General features: G+C 43.0%; 1 protein-coding gene across 1 annotated transcript; it reads left to right on the top strand.

The window, feature by feature from the left end:
• The first annotated feature begins 374 nt into the window (after positions 1-374).
• Positions 375-20,311, top strand: IRF8 (interferon regulatory factor 8). Its single transcript, XM_083752997.1, has 10 exons — positions 375-877; positions 5,274-5,448; positions 7,309-7,492; positions 10,078-10,166; positions 12,132-12,246; positions 12,808-12,855; positions 13,282-13,650; positions 14,756-14,871; positions 16,598-19,181; positions 19,327-20,311. The coding sequence occupies exons 1-9, from the start codon at positions 870-872 to the stop codon at positions 16,772-16,774; spliced, it is 1,281 nt and encodes a 426-aa protein (XP_083609123.1). The 5' UTR covers positions 375-869; the 3' UTR covers positions 16,775-19,181; positions 19,327-20,311.
• The last annotated feature ends 248 nt before the right edge of the window (positions 20,312-20,559 follow it).

Here is a 20,559-nt window from a genome sequence, read left to right as displayed (position 1 = left end):
GCGGGATATCAAGTCCAAACTCCTCTTCTTCTTCCATCAGATGCTCGGGATTTCCCAGACTCCAGCTTCCAAAGAAAACTTGGCCTTCCCATGGAAATTCCCCCTCTCCATCTCCTGAAGGCTCAGCCAAAACCTCCCCTTGCCTCTCTTGGCAAGTAAGTCCTTCATCAAGGCTCAGTAGCTGCTAGAATCTAACTAGATTATGCATCGAATCAGTCCAACCACTTTCTAAAAAATACTATCATTTTAAATCAATGAGAAGGCTGCAGAAACAAAGGTGAGCGCAGGGGCGGGGGCTAGGGATGCCACTATCAAAATCTTTAAAAACAAACAGCAAACGAACAAACAAACAAACAAACAAACAAACAAACAAACCCGGGACTAGGAAAACTAAAGAGTGCGCACAGGCTGTCAGGAAATCCAGCCTGCCCCCAAACTTTCGACACATGGGCGCAGGGGGATTTTTAGAGGAGTCAGAATTAAGAGGCGCGCGGGCGGAGGAAAGAAAGTGAAAGGACAGGGGGACAATGGAACGTTGACTTGGGAGTCGAATGTTGACGCGGGGATGGAACTTTGGACTGGTACTCTCGAACGGACTCCCGAGAGAGAGCGAGCGAGAGAGACTGCCGATTTCTCGGAAAAGAATGTAGTGAGAAGAAGGCACGCTGCACTGGCCCCTCCTGATTGGCCAGCCCGCCTCCTTCTTTCTTCCCATTGGTTCAGAGACACCCCCCCATCCGGAGGGAGGAAACTACATATCCTCCAGGCTCTAATAGAAATAGATATACATATATATTGTCAGGGCGAGCTTCTGTTTCATCTTCCATGACCTGGTATCTAGCGTAGATAAAGATCAGCAACCGGCACAGATGTGGAGGTTAGTGCTCTGTGTGTCCAGCCGTACTTTCCTTTTGCTGAAGTTGCCGGCTAACTTTTTTTCTTGCAAAGCGAAAATAGCAATTTAGCCTGGGGGCTTCCAGACTACTAATAAGAGGCACAAAATTTTGCTTAGCTATTACACCTTGCCAAACCTGAAGATTTTTGTTCTTAAACTGCGGATCCGTTTGCCGCCCTGAGCTCTTTCGGGAGGAAGGGCGAGATATAAAGGAAATAATCATAATAAATATTTGCCTCCTTGTGAAACGGGTTTATTTTTGCATGCTTCCCTATTTTTTCATATTTCTTATTCTTACCAACTTAGAATTGAATTATCCTTATTATTAGTTTTGCTATTAATATTATTAATATTAATAATTTAGCTCTGAATATAATATGTATTCTTTAATTCAATGCACGTTTATTTGGTAGCAAGTCAAAGAGCAGCCTATTGGAATGTGAGTACATATTTCTACATGTGCCTTTTGATCTTCAATAAATCGATGTATGAGAACTTTGTGGAGTTTTGTTGACTGCTATCTAGATTGAGAGAAGTCTCAGGACAGAATAAAGTCAGTTGGCTGAAGCCACTCTCTGGGCAGTAAATGTCATTGGACTTACTCCTGAGTAAACTTACTTAGCATTGTGTTGTTGCTTCTGAGAAAGGATGCATAGGATTGTAAGTCTCTCACCTCTCTGTGTTGTGTGTTTATATTGTACCACTGTGTTTTGAGTGAGTGGAATTTAAAAGAAATTGTGTCATGGGTTTAAAAAAACCACCATGTTCTGTACTGGAAATTCAGAACAGATTCACACCTTGCTAACCCTATGCAAAACACATCACAAATAACTTGATTCCTATCAATATTAGGAAGTCGCCTTTGCTGTACTTTTTCTGATGCCTGCTAAAAAACCTTGTTTGTAAGCCTACTCAGACATGTAATTTTATCATGTATGTTTTTAAAACTGTTGGTTTTATCAACATTTTGATTATTATGTCTATTTATTTTTTTAAGGTCCGTTGATTTTATCAATATATTCTTATGAATATTTTATATTATTTTATGTAAAGTACTTAGAGGTTTCCCAGATGAAGCAGTATATAAATCTTGTTAAATAAAACAAGTAAATAAACTTGGGACACCCCTTTTCTGTATTAAGCCTATTGTTGAACCCACTGTATGGGCTTCTGATTCCCATGCCAGTGTGCAAAGGGGTGCACAAGTATCCTTGGACTGTATAAAATGGGGGGAAATAGACAAATAAGAATTCTAAAAAGTGTAACATGCTTCATCTACTAAAACGTGCCTATATAAAAGATTGTCCAGTAACGTGTACAAGGAGTAATACAATGATTATAGTAGTTCTTCTTAGTTGGTTTAAAAGCAAAATGATCATACAGAGTAATTCCTCTTTGTTTGACTTAGAATATCTACTACTTATTTTTGGGAAGAAACATTCAAAATTTCAGATTCTAAAATGAATTTTCAGTGTGGTATCTTGGTTTACAATTAAGTGTGGCTATGTGAAGCAGGCAGTAATTGCAGAAGATGAGCCCTTCAAGTTCAGACAAGTGGTGTAGGTACAGTAGGTACTAGTATTCATGCAGAAGGTCCCATCTTCAACCCCTTTCATCTCCAGGTAGGGCTAGGAAAGATTCCCTGCTTGAAACCCTAGAGCCTAAAGCCTGTAGAGCTGAAACCCTACAGCCTGTGGCCGGTTAGTGTGGACAGTAGTGAGCTAGAAGGCTAGAAAATTAATAATAATTAAAATACAGTAATACATTCATGATTTATTAGACATATTAGTCGCTTGTGACCTAAAAGGTTTCCGAGTGGCTTGCATTTAAAAAATGCAAATAATGACTTGAAATGGAATCCTTGTTTACAGACACTAGCCTTTGGCCTTCGTGTTTCTCATCTGTTGCAAATAACTCAAGATTACAGCTGCAATCCTATGTATTTACAGGAAGAGTAGCTCAACTGGTGGAGCGTAAGACTTAATATCAGGGCCATTGGCAAAAGATCCTGCATTGCAGAGGTTTGGACTAGATGTTCTTTGCGGTCCCTTCCAACTCTGCAATGCTATGCATACTTACTCGGGAGTAAATCCCATTGAACTGAATAGATATGCATAGGATTACATTGCACAATTAAGTGAGTTCCCTTCTGACAAGACAGTCATCTGGGGGCGTCTCCATGACACAACTTTGCTAATTGGAACTTGCATTGCTTGACTTTTTGACCTCTCTTTTTAGTGCTCAGATTCTACTGGTCTGCCAAGGATAATAAATTAGCTGGAGATTTGGTCTCAAATCATTTTTGTGTAAATTATTTATCAAGGGAAAGGTTTAATTTCTTCTTGATTACAAAACAACTGCACACTACTTGGAACAGTTCCTAAGGTCTAGCCGTGTCAAATGCTAGAGCAGGGACAGCCAATGAGCTGCCTTCCAGATACTGAGGACTACAACTCCCATCAGACCCAAACAGCATGGGCAGTGGTTAGGGATTATGGGAGTTGCAGTCCACAATATAGTTTGCCCCCTGGGCTAGAGCACGTCCAGAGGAAGGCAACTAGGATGGTGATGGGGTTTGGACCACAAACCCTGTGAGGGATGGTTGAAAGAGTTGGCCATGTTACCTGGAGGAGGTAAGCTAAGGGGAAAGCTGACAGTTGATTACAGAAGATGGAACAAACCTGTTCTAGATCCCATGGGTGGAAATGGTAGGCAAAGCAGGTTTCAGCTAGGCAAAATTTTCTAATGGTAAGATCTTTTCAATAGTGGAAAATGCTGCCTCTTTTGCTGCAGATATTTAAGCAGAGGCTGGATGGGCATCTTTCAGGAATGCTGTAGATTATTACACTGAGCTGTGGATTGGACCTTCAGGGGCCTTCTAGCTCTAAAACCCCCTGATTTTATGATTTCCTTGGATGAAGAGTTTTATCAAATTGAAGCTGTCTTTTTTTGTTCCTGGTTCTCTCTGTTTGTGTGTACTGTGTGTTTCCCACTATGGGGCATCAAGTGGCTTCTTTGGGTGGACGAGCAATTTAAGTCAGAAACTTGACATGAGGAAATAATTGAATGTCTTAATGCAGCACAATGGCCTCGATTTTGCTCCCCTCCCCCTTTTAAGCTATTTTTGAAAGCATAGGAGATCTTCTGAAGGCTTAGCTCCTTTGGTCCTTAAAGGGCAACATCATGTCTCTGACTTTTGGTCCAAAGCAGTTTATTACATATATTATTCTGTCTACATTAAATGTCCTCCATGTTGAGTTTACGGACTGACCAGTGTTGGAAACATATTGCTGGATTAAAGGGGACATTCTTCTGATCCAGGTTGGCCCATCAAATGTTAGTTGAAGAATAGCCAATATGGTGCCTCCAGATGTTGTTGGACTCCAACTCCCATCATTTCTGACCATTGGCTGTAATGGCTGGGGCTGATGGGAGTTGGAGTCTAACAATATCAGGAGAGTGCCATGTTGACTAGCCTTGCCTTAGTTCGTTTTGCTGCAAATTAACACTGTTTCCTCCTTGGGAATCTGTGTGCTAAGGGGTGGGGAAATAGCTCAGTGGCAGAGCATCTTCTTTGCATGCAGAAGGTCTCAGGCATCTCCAGGTAGGATTGGGAATGGGGAAGACTCCTGTTGCTGCTGCCAGTCAGTGTTGAACAAGCAATACTCAGCTACACAGCATAAGGCAGCTTCCCTTGCTCCTATCCATGTACCACATGTAAGGATGGGTGTAGATATCAGTTGTTTGATATCTGTAGATGAACATTGTTCTCTTGAAGACCTATTCAGAGCTTGAATTTGGTGCTTTATGATAAACTAGTGGGAATTTAGATCTCATGTTTACTAAGTATGGCCAAACTCAACTTGGGCTGAACAAGATTTTTTTGGGGGGGGAGTGTAATGTCTTTGTCTTAAATTTTACAATTGTTTGCTTCACACTGTTTTCCTGTTTAAAATATTGTCACTCTGCTCAGAGTCTCTAGGAAGGGCAGAATCAACATTTAAATGAGCAAATCTAGCATTATTTTAATTACTTGTGCTTTACATTAAGCTAGCATTGTGTTACAGCCCCCAGACTCTCCCTTTCATTCTCTGGTTTGCAACCTGATTACTTCCTCAGTCTCTTATCTTCTTAGTTCTCAGACTTGCAACTGCATCACTGTTTTAGGACATGATCCTATGCACTCTTATCTGAAGAAAAGCTCTACTGAAATCATTCAGGCTTACTTCTGAGTAAACACGCATAGGATGGGATGGGGTGTGTGTGCTAAACATCTGGCCATGTTGGATTTCCATAGATGGCAAATGCAGCCGATGGTTAGATTGACTAATTGACTGGAGAGGTTCCTAATAAAAGCCATTCAAATGCTTCCATTCAGGATGTGCGATCGAAACGGTGGAAGACGGCTCAGGCAATGGCTGATTGAACAAATTGATAGTGGGATGTATTCTGGCCTGATCTGGGAGAATGATGAGAAAACCATGTTCCGTATCCCATGGAAACACGCAGGGAAGCAGGATTACAACCAGGAGGTGGATGCATCCATATTCAAGGTATGAAGAATATGCCTTACAGCAATGCTGCAAATGTCAAATCTGTTTATTTTCCTGAGTTCCTTAGTAGCTGAAACTTTCTATACCTTTATAAAAGCAAACAACAACTTTTCAAGTCACAACTCTTGAGGTTTCTGTAAGTCTTTTGGAGGGCGCATTTTCACAATCTGGGCTTGTCCTCTATATTAAGAACATAAGAAGAGCTCACTTGGATCAGACCATAGGCCCATTCAGTCTAGCATCCTGTTCTCACAGGGCAAACTGCATGCCTCTGGGAAGCCCACAACAGTGCTCTCCACACTTGTGATTCCCATCAACTGTTACTCAGAAACATGGTGCTTCTGACAAGAACGCATAGGATTGTAGAGTTGGAAGGAATCCTGAGGGTATGATAGCCATTTTCAAATATCTAAAGGGCTTTCACATGGAAGATGGAGCAATCTTGTTTTCTCCTGCTCCAGAGGATAGGACCCAAACCAAACAGGAGATTCCAACTAAACTGCAGAGAGAACTTTCTGATGGTAAGATCTATTTGACAGTGGAAAGGGCTTCCTCAGAAGGTGGTGGTGGGCTCTCCTTCATTGGAGGCTTTTAAGCAGAGGTTAGGTGGCCACCTGTCATAGATGCATTAGTTGAGATTCCTGCATTTTAGGGTTTGGACTAGATAGCCATCATGGCCAGTAGCCATGGATAACTTTATCCTGCATCAGTTGATCAAATCCCCCTTTAAAGCCAGCCAAGGTGGTGGTCATCACTACGTTTAGTGGGAGCAAATTGTGTCATATGTGAAGAAGTCCCTCCTGTTGTCTTCCTGTATTCAGCTTCCTGGATGACTCTGGGTTCTAATATTATGAGAGAGGGAAACACTTTCTCCAAAACATGCATAATTCTATGCAGTTATATCATGTCCCGCCCCTACTATGAAATAAAAACTATCATTTTGAAGTTGTCCAAGCCTCTTGGTCACTTTGGTTGCCCTTCCGTGGCTTATTCCCTGTAGTTTTTGTAGTCTTAAGTTTCTTTTAAAAACCACCTAATAAAAACAGCTTCTTACTACACTTTACTGAAGCTTCGTTTATTTCAGATAATTATTTTACACTTCCCTTCAAACTATAGCTTTCCCAAGGCAGTTTACATTACTATGAATATACTCTGTTTTATTTAAAACAAATATTAAAATGTACAGTTTGAATCACAATGAAATAGCCAGTTTAAAAAATGCTCAAAATAATAAAAATCAATAAGAACAAACTTTCTTAAAAACCTGAACCAAAGGAGCCAGTCATATATACCTCAGAAGGGAACTCCAGTGAGAAGGCCCTATCTGTAGTGCCTGCCAGCCTAACTGATCTTAAAATGCAGAAACATGAGTAAGGCCTGCAAAGCTCATCTCATGCAGCTGGAGTAGCTTTTACATAGAGAATGTGTGAAAGAAAACGTTTGAAAAAGGAACATATTTTTTGTGTATTTATGTGCTGCATGGTACTCAATCTGTTAGCTGTGCAAATCATCCTGTAGTGACACCTAGTGAGAGAAAAAAGCAATACAATACAGTACAGCTTTGCATACAATAGAAGGAAAAATACCCATACAATTCATATAGGATACCCATTTGAACTTTTAAAATAGTGAGACTGTGGTGTAGATTTTGACTGATGAGGGGAAGCATAGAGAAGACATGAACTGGAATGGGAATCACATTTAATAAGACTGGAATGCCCATTGAGGCACTTGAATGGCAGGGATGGTCTTGCTTAGAGATTGTTCTCAGTGAAAGTCCACTGATTTCCCCCCCCTCCATTTGGAACCTCAGAAAGCAGTGGTACCTCTTTGTGAGAAACTTTTCTGCTTATCCTCTAGGCTTGGGCAGTCTTCAAAGGGAAATTCAAGGAAGGTGATAAAGCTGAGCCAGCCACATGGAAGACAAGGTTACGTTGTGCCTTGAATAAGAGCCCCGACTTTGAGGAAGTGACGGACAGGTCACAACTGGACATCTCAGAGCCATATAAGGTCTACCGCATTGTTCCAGAGGAAGAACAGAAATGTAAGTGTAATGGAACCAAGCAGGATCTCATGGTGTAGCTCACAGTAGATTCTGCTTCAGACCACAGGCAAGAGATGATTTGTTTAAAGACACATACAAAGTTTCTTCACATCTATTGTACAGCAAGCCCCAAATATCTATATGTTTTGAACAAACTGAGGGGCTGTTCTTGAGGAGAAAATGAATTTTGGGAGGAAATACAGTGTGAAAACATTTTTTGTGTTTTAAAACTACATTATATTTATTTTATAAAGAAAACGGAGATGTAAATTTCCTAATAAATCAATTTCTTCTCCTGATTCTATAGTTACTTAATCATCTTCATCGTAGAGATTTGCAGACAGAAATATTATCTACCTGAATTCAAAAGTTGCAAACCACTTTGAAACTGAAGTAAAAGACTGATTGTGAGTTGAATGCACTGCAGGATTGTGTCTGCTGCGGCCCCCTTTGCATGTACGCCATAACCTGCAGTAGAATCTGCATATGCATGAACTGTTTGCATGCAGGGATGCAGACTGTGTCTATTTACTGGTTGCCAGTTGCATGCAGAGTCTGTTCACATGTAGGCTCTCTTGGAAGTTATGAATGCATGCATGTGGTGCAGCTAGCGTGCATGATCTTGCTCCCCCTTGAACACACATTAACCACCAGTCCTTATGTGTAATGTCCTGCAGTTGCCATGACAGCTGGTCATTCACCAGTCATTCTGTCTAGGTAATATCCAAGAACCATGCATAGGAACATATGAGAAACTGCCTTATGCTGAGTCCATCTAGCTCAGTGTTGTCTACACTGATTGGCAGAGGCTCTCCAGGGTTTCAGAAATTACATTTCCAGTCCTACTTGGAGATGTCAGAGATTGAACCTGTGACCTTCTGTATGCAAAGCAGGTTCTGTACCCCCAAAGTACAAGGGAGCTTCTCTTTGAGAGAATGGGAGATGGAGCTTGCTGCACATCAGGATTTGATTTACACACAAGTAAAAGAAATTCATCAAGGTGCTTTTTTCCTCTGATGGCGTCCCTCACTCCCTTGACTGATGCAGCTTTCTTTGAAAACCACACCACATTTCTATGTTTCTTGCATTCCGCGAAGTCTCCATTCGTATCAAATCCCAGTGTCAAAGCGCTGTGAGAAAGCTTTTACGGCACCTTTTATTGTCAGCCTCAGCACCCACACCCCAGTGCTCGGTTTGCAAAGCCCCAGATGTCAAGGATACAGAGCAACAACTCTCCGCATTTGCCCTTTGCCGGAGTAAAGCAGAGCTGTGCATTTGTGGTTACAGTAACAGAACACAGAACGTCTGTCTTTGAAATGTCCGGTATTACACGAGCCTCGCTCTGTTTTATTTTTATCTGTGGTTTTTGGTGTGTGGTGACTTTTCAAGCATACAGAATTGAGCTGTCAAGAAATCACCCCCCATAAGGCTGCAAGGCTTAATTCTCATGCAAACAGCTTGCAGTTTTTCTGGAAAACTGTCCACTGTTTACTAAGTCCACTCACCTTTTTTGGTGGGCAGTGCTGTGGCCAGGCATCCGGGCCCCTGCAATGATCCGGCGTGAGGACGGGGAGTCGATGCCCCCTTGTGCCGACCCCTGCCGCGTCACTGGCCCATTGTGGCCCCACTGGCCAATCAGTGCCGGTAGAGGGACGTGGCCATGGGAAATTAAAACGTGGCACGGCCGCCCCCCTCACCTTTTCACCAGATCTCCCAACTCACCCGCCCTCTTTTCATGCTTTGCTCTGACACGACCTTGCAATGGAGAAATGTCGGCCGCCATATTGTTGGGGCCGGATAGGATTTTTCCCCACTTGGCAAATTGGTTTTTGCCTACCTTGTAGCAATCGTCACAACTTTGTGAGGTTAGGCATTGGGTAAGCCTTTGTTTGGATGGAGGAGATGTTGTAGCCTCTGCCTGCCTCTCCTCATTAAGGGTATCTTGTTAAAGGGATCTGCAGGTGTGGATCCTGTCTGATGCCTGGACGTGGGCTAGGGCCATGCCATGACCCCAGTGGGGACCCCTAGGGTTGCCCCTATTTGACGTAAGTCAGGCATAGGCAAACTTGCCCCTTCAGATGTTTTGGGACTACAACTCTCATCACCCCTAGCTAACAGGACCAGTGGTCAGGGATGATGGGAGTTGTAGTCCCAAAACATCTGGAGGGCTGAGTTTGCCTATGCCTGACGTAAGTCATAGGGCTCTCCCTATTGGTGGTTTACCCTTAGTTGGACTCCCTGCAGATGGGTGGGAGTTGAGATATAGCCTGGCTTCACCCAATGCCTAAGCCAAACTGCTCACATCTGTAACCAATAAAGTTGTGGCTTTTGGGAACCCATAAACCTAAATACTTGTGTCTGTGTGTTTATTAGCCACTAGGGGACTGCGAGTCATGGGGGCCTTGGCATGCAAACAACCTGGATCGCAGGGTATCGTCAAACAGTTTTCAGATTATTTGGGGTGGAAAGTTGGATGGCCCTTACGGAAGTACCTAAAACCCTCTTGCAGAGGGCTAAACTACATGCCAAAGTTGCCACTCTTTTAGAATAGTTTGTAATGGTATTTAAACTGTGTTTCTTCCCAGGCAAAATGGGGATGGGGAATGGGTGCAGCTTGAGTGAAGTAACGGAAATGGAGTGCAGTGCTTCTGCAATAGATGACTTGATGAAAGAGGTAATTAACACCCCGTTTGCACATGCTAATATATAACTTTATTTCTTCACACTTTCTTTTTTTTTTGAAGGGTCACATGTACAGTATATATATATTTGTATGCATTAGTTGGCATTACAAAAAGTGTGAATTTCAAAGGATGGCAGTGCTTCAGTTAATGTATTGCTTTGGAAAGTGCGGATTTTGTAAGTTCACATTTAAATGTGAAATGAATCAAATTTCTCCTCTATCCCTCTCCACACATGCTCAGTCCATGCACACCTTTGCCCTTGAGTGTCCAGGCTCTATGGCTGAGGAGGGCTTATGTGTATTGCCATAGCTGGGCTGGGATGAGGGTGTTAAATTCCCTTCATTCCATCCCCTTTCACTCCACCCAGAATGAAATTCACTGTACCATTTCAAATTTTCATTTCTTTTATTTCTTTAGAATGTTTCATATATTGTTTAAATAAAAACAAACAAACCTGTAAGCTGTTTACATAAATAAGTTAATAAAATATTCATTTTTTTAAAAAAAGCAAAGAAATACATTAAAAACATGGTGGATGAAGTAATCAGAATATAGATAAAAGGAACAGTTTTCAAAACAAAGACACATAATAAAATCAAATGTCTTTGTAGGCTTGCCTAAACAAAAAAGCCTTAGCAGGCAAAGAAAGTAGGACAATAAAGGGCCTTTCCTAATATCAATAGGCTGGGAGTTCCTAGGAATAGCTGCTGCCACATTACAATATTGATTTCTTGCCAGTGCAGATCAAACATTATGTGGCACTTATAAAAGTGCAAGCTCTGCAGATTGAAATGTGCACATATTGGGTAGCTATAGCATCCTATTAAGCATGAAATGGGAACTATGGTCAATGGATTCCAAACCCTTTAAAGCACAGTTTGGCCCTTCTTCTTTAGTAAGGAAGGGCTTTAACTTAGCGGCAGAGCATCTGCATCGCACATAGAGAAGCTTTCAGGTTCAGTTCCCAGGACCCCCAGATAGGGCTGGAAACTCTGGGGAGTCACCGCCAGTCAGTGTAGGCAATGTTGAACTAGGTGGACCGATTCTCTGAATCAGTAAAAGGCTGCTTCCTATGTTCTCACAGTAAAGAACTGCCAGAAAAGCAGTTCTTCAGCTGTAATGGGGAAATTGGGCCACTTATTGCACAGGGGAACATGCAGCCTTTGTGGGATAAGAAATCCTTCCCCCATCTGGCATTTGGATTGTGTGCAAACCACAGTTTCACAACTGTCAAGCTGCAATTTGATTTGTGTGTGTGTGTGTGTGTGTGTGTCTACATTAGGGGTGGTTTAAAAATTACTGAAACAATGTTAAGTGCTTTGAAACACACAGTGCTTTTGGGGGACAGTAGTCAGTGGTCTGGGGTACCGTCACTTTTTTTTTTACTGCTGGTTTTGCTGCCATTTTGTGCTGGCATCCATGACACTTTTATCAAGATGTGAGTACTTGATAAGATGCAGCAGCACTGGACACACTGACCTCTTCTCTTCATATGTGTAGCCAAGAGGGGGGGCAGGAAGGCAGCTGCTCCCCTAAATCAAGTAAATAAATGAAACTAACAGCTTGGTTCTGCACCTCTAACATAAAGACTGTCCCCCCAACATAAATCCTGGCTATGTCCATGCTCTTCTCTGTCTGCCTGCCTGCCTGCCTGTCTCTGTTTCTCTCTCTCTCTCACACACACACTTTCCCTCTCTCTGTCCTCCCCCTCTCAAAGTCAAATTCTCTCTGACACACATATAATTTGTGCGTGTGTGTTTGCATCTCCTATGTCTTTATAAGTATTACTCTTTATTTCTGGAGGGGCTCTTGGGAGACATCTTGTCATACGAAGCAGCAGAATAACTCTCAGGAGCATCATTGCTTTCGGGTTACATATACAGTACTTATAATGTTAACATTGCCATCTCAATGGTCGTCTTCTATCTCTCCACGCCCCCCCATAAACTTTCCAGCCCCCCTCTGCAGTGGATGAATACCTTGGCACAATTAAACGAAGCCCTTCACCGCTTCAGGAGACTGGAAGAAATCCACCAATACCTGAGTGGTGGACTCAGCAGTCAAGTCCTGGTAAGGCACTGTTATGTTCTCAGAAAGTCAAGGTGCTCACATCATGGATACAGTAAACACCAGCATGTGTATCTTAAGTTACACGCAGAAGCTAAATATATAAGCCCTTCAGGTGTCCACATGAAATTCATGTCTATATGAAATATATTCCAATGTAGCCAGGGCAGTGAGGTCCTCAGATCATTCAGTAATAGGCAGTGGGTATTTACCCTTCCAGGCTGAAAGTATAAATCTCTTAGCAACCATAAGGGCTCACAAGGTCCACTTTTGTCCTGTACTACACAAATACTTTAATAAATATAAATATATAAGCCATCTTGTTTAGGCAGGCACTGGTTTTAGTGGGCAAATAAGTATTTATCCCATGCCTCTGTTTTAGCTGCTGTTTCTGTTTTGCTTATAATGTAATTTAGAAAATAATAATATTTTTTTTTGGTTGGCTTGTATAGATGTTAGCTGCCCTAAGTGGTGTGCAGACACCAGAAGGGCAGGATGTCGCTTGTTATAGAAGTAAATAAAATAAATACATGTACCTTTTCTTTTCTTTTTTTAAACCCACAGCTTTGCCGCTGATGAGTGGGTGCACTGGCTATGAAGCAGTTCATTCAGGTATAGCGAATGTTCAGTTTCCTCCCTCAGTTAACATCTGGTACAGTTAGCCTTCGTTTCATTTCGTTTTCAACCCAAGTCTATTTTTTTTAGGGGGGGGGGAGTTAAAGATACCAAAAACTCCTGCTTCCCCACTCCCAGTAAAAGCAGCCCATGGTGACAGGCCTGTCAGAGCCACTATAACTTGGTAGCTGAAATTAGGAGCTTGAGTTTGCCGTTTTCATTCTCCCTCCAGACCCCTTTTCCGTTCATGTTGTGTCTTTTAAACTGGGGGACAGGCACTGTGTTACCACAGATATTTCTGAGCCACTTTAGGAGCTATTTTCTTTTGCCAAAGAGCAGTATTAACAGTTTTTTATATAAATAAGTAAATAAATTGGCCACATACAACCCCTTGATGGGTAATTGCCACATATCTCTTCACAGGCTATTCCCAGATGGTGATCAGCTTCTACTATGGCGGGAAGCTGGTGGGAAACACAACAACCTCTCGCCCCGAAGGTTGCCGGATCTCCCTTGGAGAGCTGCCTTATGCCTTGGAAAGCTTTGATCACGTGCGGTTCCCGTCGGCGGACGTGATCCCAAACGAACGGCAGAGACAGATCACCAAGAAGCTCTTTGGGCACCTGGAGAGGGGTGTCCTTCTGCAGTCCAACAGGCAGGGCATTTTCATCAAGAGGCTGAGCCAGGGCCGGGTCTTCTGGAGCGGGAACACCATGATCTACAAGGACCGCCCTAACAAGCTTGACCGAGACGAGGTGGTAAAGATATTTGACACCAATCACTTTCTCAGAGGTATGGATAGGGGATGAATCCGATTCATTTCGTGTGTAAAGGCGAACCTACCTAATTTGCAGTTTCTGAACCAAAACACAAACTGAAACGCAGCCACTCTTCAAAATTCACACCCTCCGAATTTTTGCAGTTTGGTTCTCCAGCCAACTCATATGTACCGAAACGATTATTCTGGGTCAAAATGGGCATAGAAATGTATATGTTTGTAAAAATATAACCTACAAAAACTGCATTGTACTAAGGGAGAATTGCTTTGCAAAAACATATATGTTTAAAAAAAATGCAAACTGATGTGGAAATTTGGGAAGCTGAACCAAAGACTGGAAAAATTAGAAACTGAAATCAACAGATTCACCCATTCCCTCTTCAGAGGTCTGTGGGAGGTTGTGGTGCATTTCTCACTTGCCCCCATGTGCTTGAGAATTTTATGCCCAGGGACATTGTGCACCCTCAAATTTGAAACTAAGATCAATGTGCTTTGTGAAGGTCACCCAATGCCAGTGTGATTCTGCACCCTGCATAAGTTATGTGTAGGTTCAAAATCTGCATGGAAATGCAATTTGTTTTGTCTCTTCTCTCCATGGGGAAGAGGGGAAAAAGATCTCGTCTAAGTCCTGGGTATTCTGTTCTTCACCCCCATCTTTTGAGGTTTCAGCAGGCATTGCCACACACAAACTTAAAATATTTTTTTGCACTCTTAAGGGCTAGAAACTTGTTTCATTTTTAAACAACAATAATGAAAAGCTGAGATTCCTAGAATTCTCCTCCCCATGCACCTCTCAATATGTTATGGGAGTTCCCCAACCATGTGGAGCAAATTTAGGGGGCACGTGGGGAGAGAAGAGGGAGGGGAAGTTCCATTGCAGAACTGTTTAGTTGGATGCTGTCCAAGATTATTATTTTTTTGAAAAAAGTAAGGATAGCCTTCACTGAATTGTATTCTTGAGTGTCATAGAAGCATTATGCACACATAATATTCCCTTGTTCAGCATTCCAAGTACCTCTGTCTCCATTTTGTTACAGACCCACCTGCAGTTGGGCTCCCAGACACAGAGACAAATGACTTCTGCCTCTAATTAAAACATTTGCCATTTTCTTCTTCTAGAATTTCACCAGTATTACAACAATCAAGGCCGCTTCCCAAACAGCAAAGTTCTTCTATGTTTCGGGGAGGAGTTTCCAGATGCTACCCCTTTACGCTATAAGCTGATCCTAGTTGAGGCAAGTATTATAGTCTGTCTTGGTGTCAGTTGTTTATATTATCTCTGTGCCCCCGAGTTCTTCTCCGACTTGAGTTCTCTCATTTATAGTGCAAGACGATCTTGTGACTTCCCAGTGTTAAATTCAGGGAAGTTCCTCCTTTCCCACCCTCAATGTAGCATCAACAATCAAGTGCAGCACTTTCTTTTCTGTTTGTTTTTAAAGCAGGCAACCAAGATACTAGTCCTCATGTTTTGGGGAAAATGTTTTAAAATGTGTTTTATGCTCAGGGTTGCCTGATTTTGGTGTCAGTAAGGCATTCTGTTCCCCTAAGTTTGGCAAGTGAACCTGAGGTGGCCCTCCCCTTCCCTTTATGGAGGTAGGCCCCTTCACAGAAAGAGCTGTCTGCTCTCTAGATGGCTTGGTGTGCCAAAACATTTATTTGATAGCATTGGCATGCTAAGCTGCTGTCTACAGGGAACACAGAAGTGTCATGTTCCCTTCCATTAAGGCTTAAAAGTCTACATGAGTCGAGCAAAGCCAGGAAAAGGGGAGAGAGGACTTTTATGGAAGAAGTCTTTCCAGGCATGGTCTGCACTTCATAGCTCTATGTCCAAGCATCCTTTTTTCTTTGCACTCCAGACCCACCAAAACCTGCTGGGGGAAAGACCACACTCAGATACAAAACTTTTAAGTGCAGCCTGGAAAGGGTGTGGATAAGGATGGATAAGCCCTGTATTCACAAGGAGGTTTCTCTCATCATAATCATCATCATATAGACAAGGCAGATAGATACAACCTCACATTTGACAGCCTCTTTCAAGTATTTCCTCTATCAAGTATTGCAACAAAAAAAGAAAGAGACTACAGTAAGCCTGCAACTTACGCACATTTAACTTGTGCATGGTCAGTTTTTTGTACTTGGCATTTTTTTTAAAACAACAACAACTAAAAAGGGAGTGGGCATCCAGAAAAAAAGACTTTGGCAATCCCACCTGCCATTGCACCCAATGTGTTTTGACTATACATGATTTTACGTGCAATCCCTGGAACATAACCCCAGCATAAATTGAGGGCTTAGTGTATGTAAGAAGGAGAATATTTATAAGAAAGAGAGTAGAGTAGGACTAGCACTGAATATTAACCCAGAGTAGTATTCCACTGGTTGCCGGGTTTTTTCCTGGCCAAATTCAGGATGCTCACGTTAGTGTTCAAAGCCCTAAATGACTCCAGCCCCAAATATCCGAAAGACCGCCTCCTTCCCTTCAGACCATCTTGAGCACCAAGATCAGCAGAGGGGTTCCTCTTGGTAGTTCTCTGCCCTCAGAGGCTTGGGGTGGTGGCAGCAGTCCAGGAGGACCCATTCTCTGTGGCAGCCTGTAAGTTGTGGAACTCCCCACAGACGTACATCTCACACCTTCCTTATACACTTCCTGGCGATTGCTGAAGGCACACCTCTTTGCATGGGCTTTTGACACTTGAGGTGTATATTTTTAGGACCTGCTTTATTTATGTAATTGTGAGTTGTTTTAAACTGCTTTTAATATTTTGTTGTCATGTTGTGTTTTAATGTTGTAAGCCGCCTTGGGGCCTTATGGTGAAGGGCAGGATAGCAATAGTAATAGTAACAACAACAACAACAACAACAATAGTATCCACAATTGAGTAGGACCATTCTGCTGCACATTCAATCCTTCAAAGGCGCCACTGCTCAAAATAAGGATTTCTGATCTTCTCCCAACTTTAGATTGAGCAGCTGCATATTCGTCAGTTGGTGGAGGAAGCTGGGAAGAGCGACAGCAACTCTTTGATCCACCCAATAGGCGAGGAGCTGCATTATGACCAGATATATAGGAATTTCCAGGATTCTTGTGGACCACACCAAAGACCCATTTTCCGAGAAAACCAGCAAATCACTGTTTGAGAGAATCCTGGGCAAAACATTCGTTTTTTAAGGATTCAATTTAGATCTATTTTTGTATCACCATCAACCATTTAATTTTTCCTTTTGGGAACATTGTTCTGGGTTTATACATGTAGATGTGTGTGTGTGTGTGTGTGTGTGTGTGTGTGAGAGAGAGAGAGAGAGAGAGAGAGAGAGAGAGAGAGAGTGTTTCCCCATATGGAATTTGACATAAAAAAGGAAACAATTAAACATTCTTTTGGGCTTCTCAGCACTGTAACATACATCTAAAGTAGCTTTAAAACCAGTACTGGGGTATTGCTGGATGGCTTTGTTTTTGAAAGGAAAAAAGTGAGGTTGTGATTCAGCGGCTTTGATCCCAAAAAGACACATACCATGTTGATTCATTGGCCTCAGAACAGAGAGGGACATCTGTAGGGCTGTTATGCTGACTGGGTAATGTGTTTCCTGAAGAGGAGGGGTGATGCAAGCTCCAACCACTGTATCTCTCCCCCCCCCTTTTGGTATAAATGTCTGCATTTAGGGGAATATGGAAGTGTCCCCAAGAAACATATCTCCTTGTGTTGTTTAGTACTGGGCATCTAGATGGAGCTGCTGTGTGTGTGTTCAGTGTACCTGGAATGTAAACAATATAGATAAATAGATGATAGAGATAGATATAGATAGATAGTTATAGATAGATGATAGATAGATAGATAATTGATACACACACAAGCACACCCTGCAAGCCCCAGTGAATGAGAGACGCTTCAGCTGCAGAGATGGGCTTATATGAGCTTTGCAGAAAGGGACTCAAAGGGGTTGATTCACATGTGCATGTCAAGTCATCTGATTTCTGTGCACTCAATCACTGGCAGCTAAGCATGTGAGCAGAGTCCACCGAAAAGTCTAGGGGTGATGTGAAAATGTTATTGGTGGTGATCTCCAAAAGCTTATTCCCATGCACTGGCAGAGGAAGGGGGGTGCGGTGGGTGCGGTCCACCCCAGGTGTCATCCCTGAGGGGTGTGTGACATCACTGCCCCGCCCCCCCGGGACGCTCGCCACTCACTGTGGGCGCCACCACCCTGGGATGCTCACCCCAACCCCGTGGGCGGCCCTGCCCTCTGGGTGCTGGAGCAGCTAGCTCCACCTCTGTTCCCATGTGCAAGTAATTCTTTGATGTTGCAGTCATCAAGGTCTGCTCCCCTGCTCCCAAGACGCCCATCTTTAGCTGTCTTGTGGCTGCTTTGCTCTCTTTATATTTTCAATATATCCCAGTGAGAATTCTGTGATGACTTTGTTGACCAAGTGGCTTCTTACCTATGCTATTAAGAAACCACACCTAGCTATACATTTTTGCATCTATGTAATATATTCCTGTGAAGTTTTATTTTAGCTCGTATTGCGTAGTTCTTTTTGTGGTGGAGGGGGAAGGTAGATTATGCTAAGTCATTTAAGAACTAAACAGAATGATGAACATATGAAACTTGTCTTATATGGTCAGACCATGGGTCCATCCCAGTTTTGTCTACACTGACTGGCAGCAGATCTCCTGACAGGAGGTCTTCTTCCAGCCCTGCCTGAAGATGATGGGGGATTGAATCTGGAACCTTTTGCATACAAAGCAGATGCTCTAAAACTGAGCTGTGGTTCTTCCTGATTTTGTTTTATTCTTAAAGAGTAACGTGTACCTCACCCCCTTAAGCTATATTAACTATGAAGGGTTTTTCAGTAAACAAAATATCCCAAGAGCGAAATGTGAACAGCTCTACTTGGTGAGACCAGTAAGGTAAAGGTAAAGGGACCCCTGACCATTAGGTCCAGTCGTGACTGACTCTGGGGTTGCGGCGCTCATCTCGCTTTATTGGCCGAGGGAGCCGGCGTACAGCTTCCGGGTCATGTGGCCAGCATGAGACCAGTATCCTAGCTCAAAAGGTCAAGTGATAGATGCTTCAGAGCAGAGTTGGGGAAGTTTATTCAGTCTGAGGGCCACATGGGGGTGTCACATGACAGCGGTAGCTGAGGCAGTGAATGTGACTCTGTGCAGTTTCTATGCACTGATTCCTCCAGCCAAGCAAGTAGGAGCTACCACTGCTACCATTCTAGGACAAACTCCAGCAAGTCTTAACAGCTGGAAGGCATGGAGAGGAGTGTGTGGCCTAGAGAGAGTCCCAAGGGCAAGACAGAGAGGTCCAGAGGGTCCTTAGGCCTGAGATTCTCCACCTTTAAGAAGAAGAGCAGTAATATGTTCTTGGCTCTTTTCCATCCGGGCAATGTTTTGGAGGAGGATGCTGTATATATCTATGTTAATGGGGAAAGCATAGACGAGTGGGTCCATAGGAGGGTGGTGCTGGTGGGGATCCAGTAGGATATGCATCAATGAGGACCAATCAAAGGGTCCCAGAATCAGAAGCTATGTAAATATCTGTGTATAGAGCAGTGTTTCCCAATCTTGATTCTCTAGCTGTTTTTGGACTACAATTCCCATCATCCCTGGCCACTGGTCTTGCTAGGTAGGGATGATGGGAGTTGTAGTTCAAAAAACAGCTAGAGACCCAAGGTTGGGAAACAGTGGTATAGAGCTACATCAGCCTGGGCTCTTAAGGAGCTATTAGCACACATGCGCTTCAGAGATCCCTTGTAACTGTGAGCACACAGCTCTCCCATCCAGTGGAGGGAGCAGTTTCGTGTGTGCCAAGAGGTGAATGGGTGAGCACTGCAACTCATTTGTGCACATGGCTGTGTGGATTGGGCAATCTCTGTGTTTATGCCATGGTTGCAGCAGGAGGAAGGGGGTAAATCTCTGTGTTACTTCTTGGTACATCAGGGGTGTGACACAATCACTGGGAGGGGGAGAGAAGCAGGAGTTAATTGCTGCTTTTCTAGAGAGTTGCATGTCTTGCTCTGAGCTTAGAGGTGGTAGTTGTGACCTCCTCCCGCCCCCGCCCCTGCATTGTAATTGGGGAAAAGGAATGTGCAGTAATCCCAGGGGGAAAACACTTTAGAGTATTGCAAAAACTACAATGGTTAAAATCCAAAGATCATTGAGGGACAACATTCATGTGTGCTAAAGCATGTGTTCAGTGTATGTACAGGTTAGGAGTGTGTACAAGCTACCATTAATACAGACCCTGTGTGTGTGTGTGTGTGTGTGTGTGTGTGAGAGAGAGAGAGAGAGAGAGAGAGAGAGAGAGAGAGAGAGAGAGAGAAAGCAGTCATGGATATGCATTCATTGTTTGAAAAGGGCATTATGCGCATTTTGCTGTCAGCTTAAAACCAAAGTGATTGCTTTGATCCTGTGCTACCACGTGGATGATGGAACACCCACCTGGAGCTCCTACCTTGTGCAAAGTCTTGTCCACTGAGGGCAGAAGTGAGCAGGGAAACTTGCGCTCAAAAGTGTGTGACTTTGCACCCCTGAGAACAGACACAGTGCTTTGGATGAATCTGAATGTCTCCATCTATAGTAGGCAAAGTATTTATTGTAATTGCTTGTTTTAAAATGTTTTGTGATTGTGTACCAAAGGTACCTGCCAATAAATATCTATCTTTCATAACCTCTTGTGTCTGCTTTCAAATGGGTAAATAAATTTAGTCTCACCTGATTATGCTTGCATTCGTCTTGTTGGGCGATAGTGGTGCTTTTCTCTGTGTGTATTCTGGGGGGTTGGTTGGTGGGGGTGTAGGGAGGTGGCGGTTGAAATCTGCATTTCAGTGCACAGAATATGTGGAGACATGCTAAAGGAATACCGTAACTCCCTTTCTTTTCTTCCGCTGCTATAGAATTTTGGGGACATGTTTTTAA

Source organism: Podarcis gaigeae, assembly GCF_964106915.1.
Source record: "Podarcis gaigeae genome assembly, chromosome: 8".
NCBI classification, from domain to species: domain Eukaryota; kingdom Metazoa; phylum Chordata; class Lepidosauria; order Squamata; family Lacertidae; genus Podarcis; species Podarcis gaigeae.
Note: the sequence above shows the minus strand (reverse complement) of the source record. Positions and strands in the feature narration are given on the sequence as shown.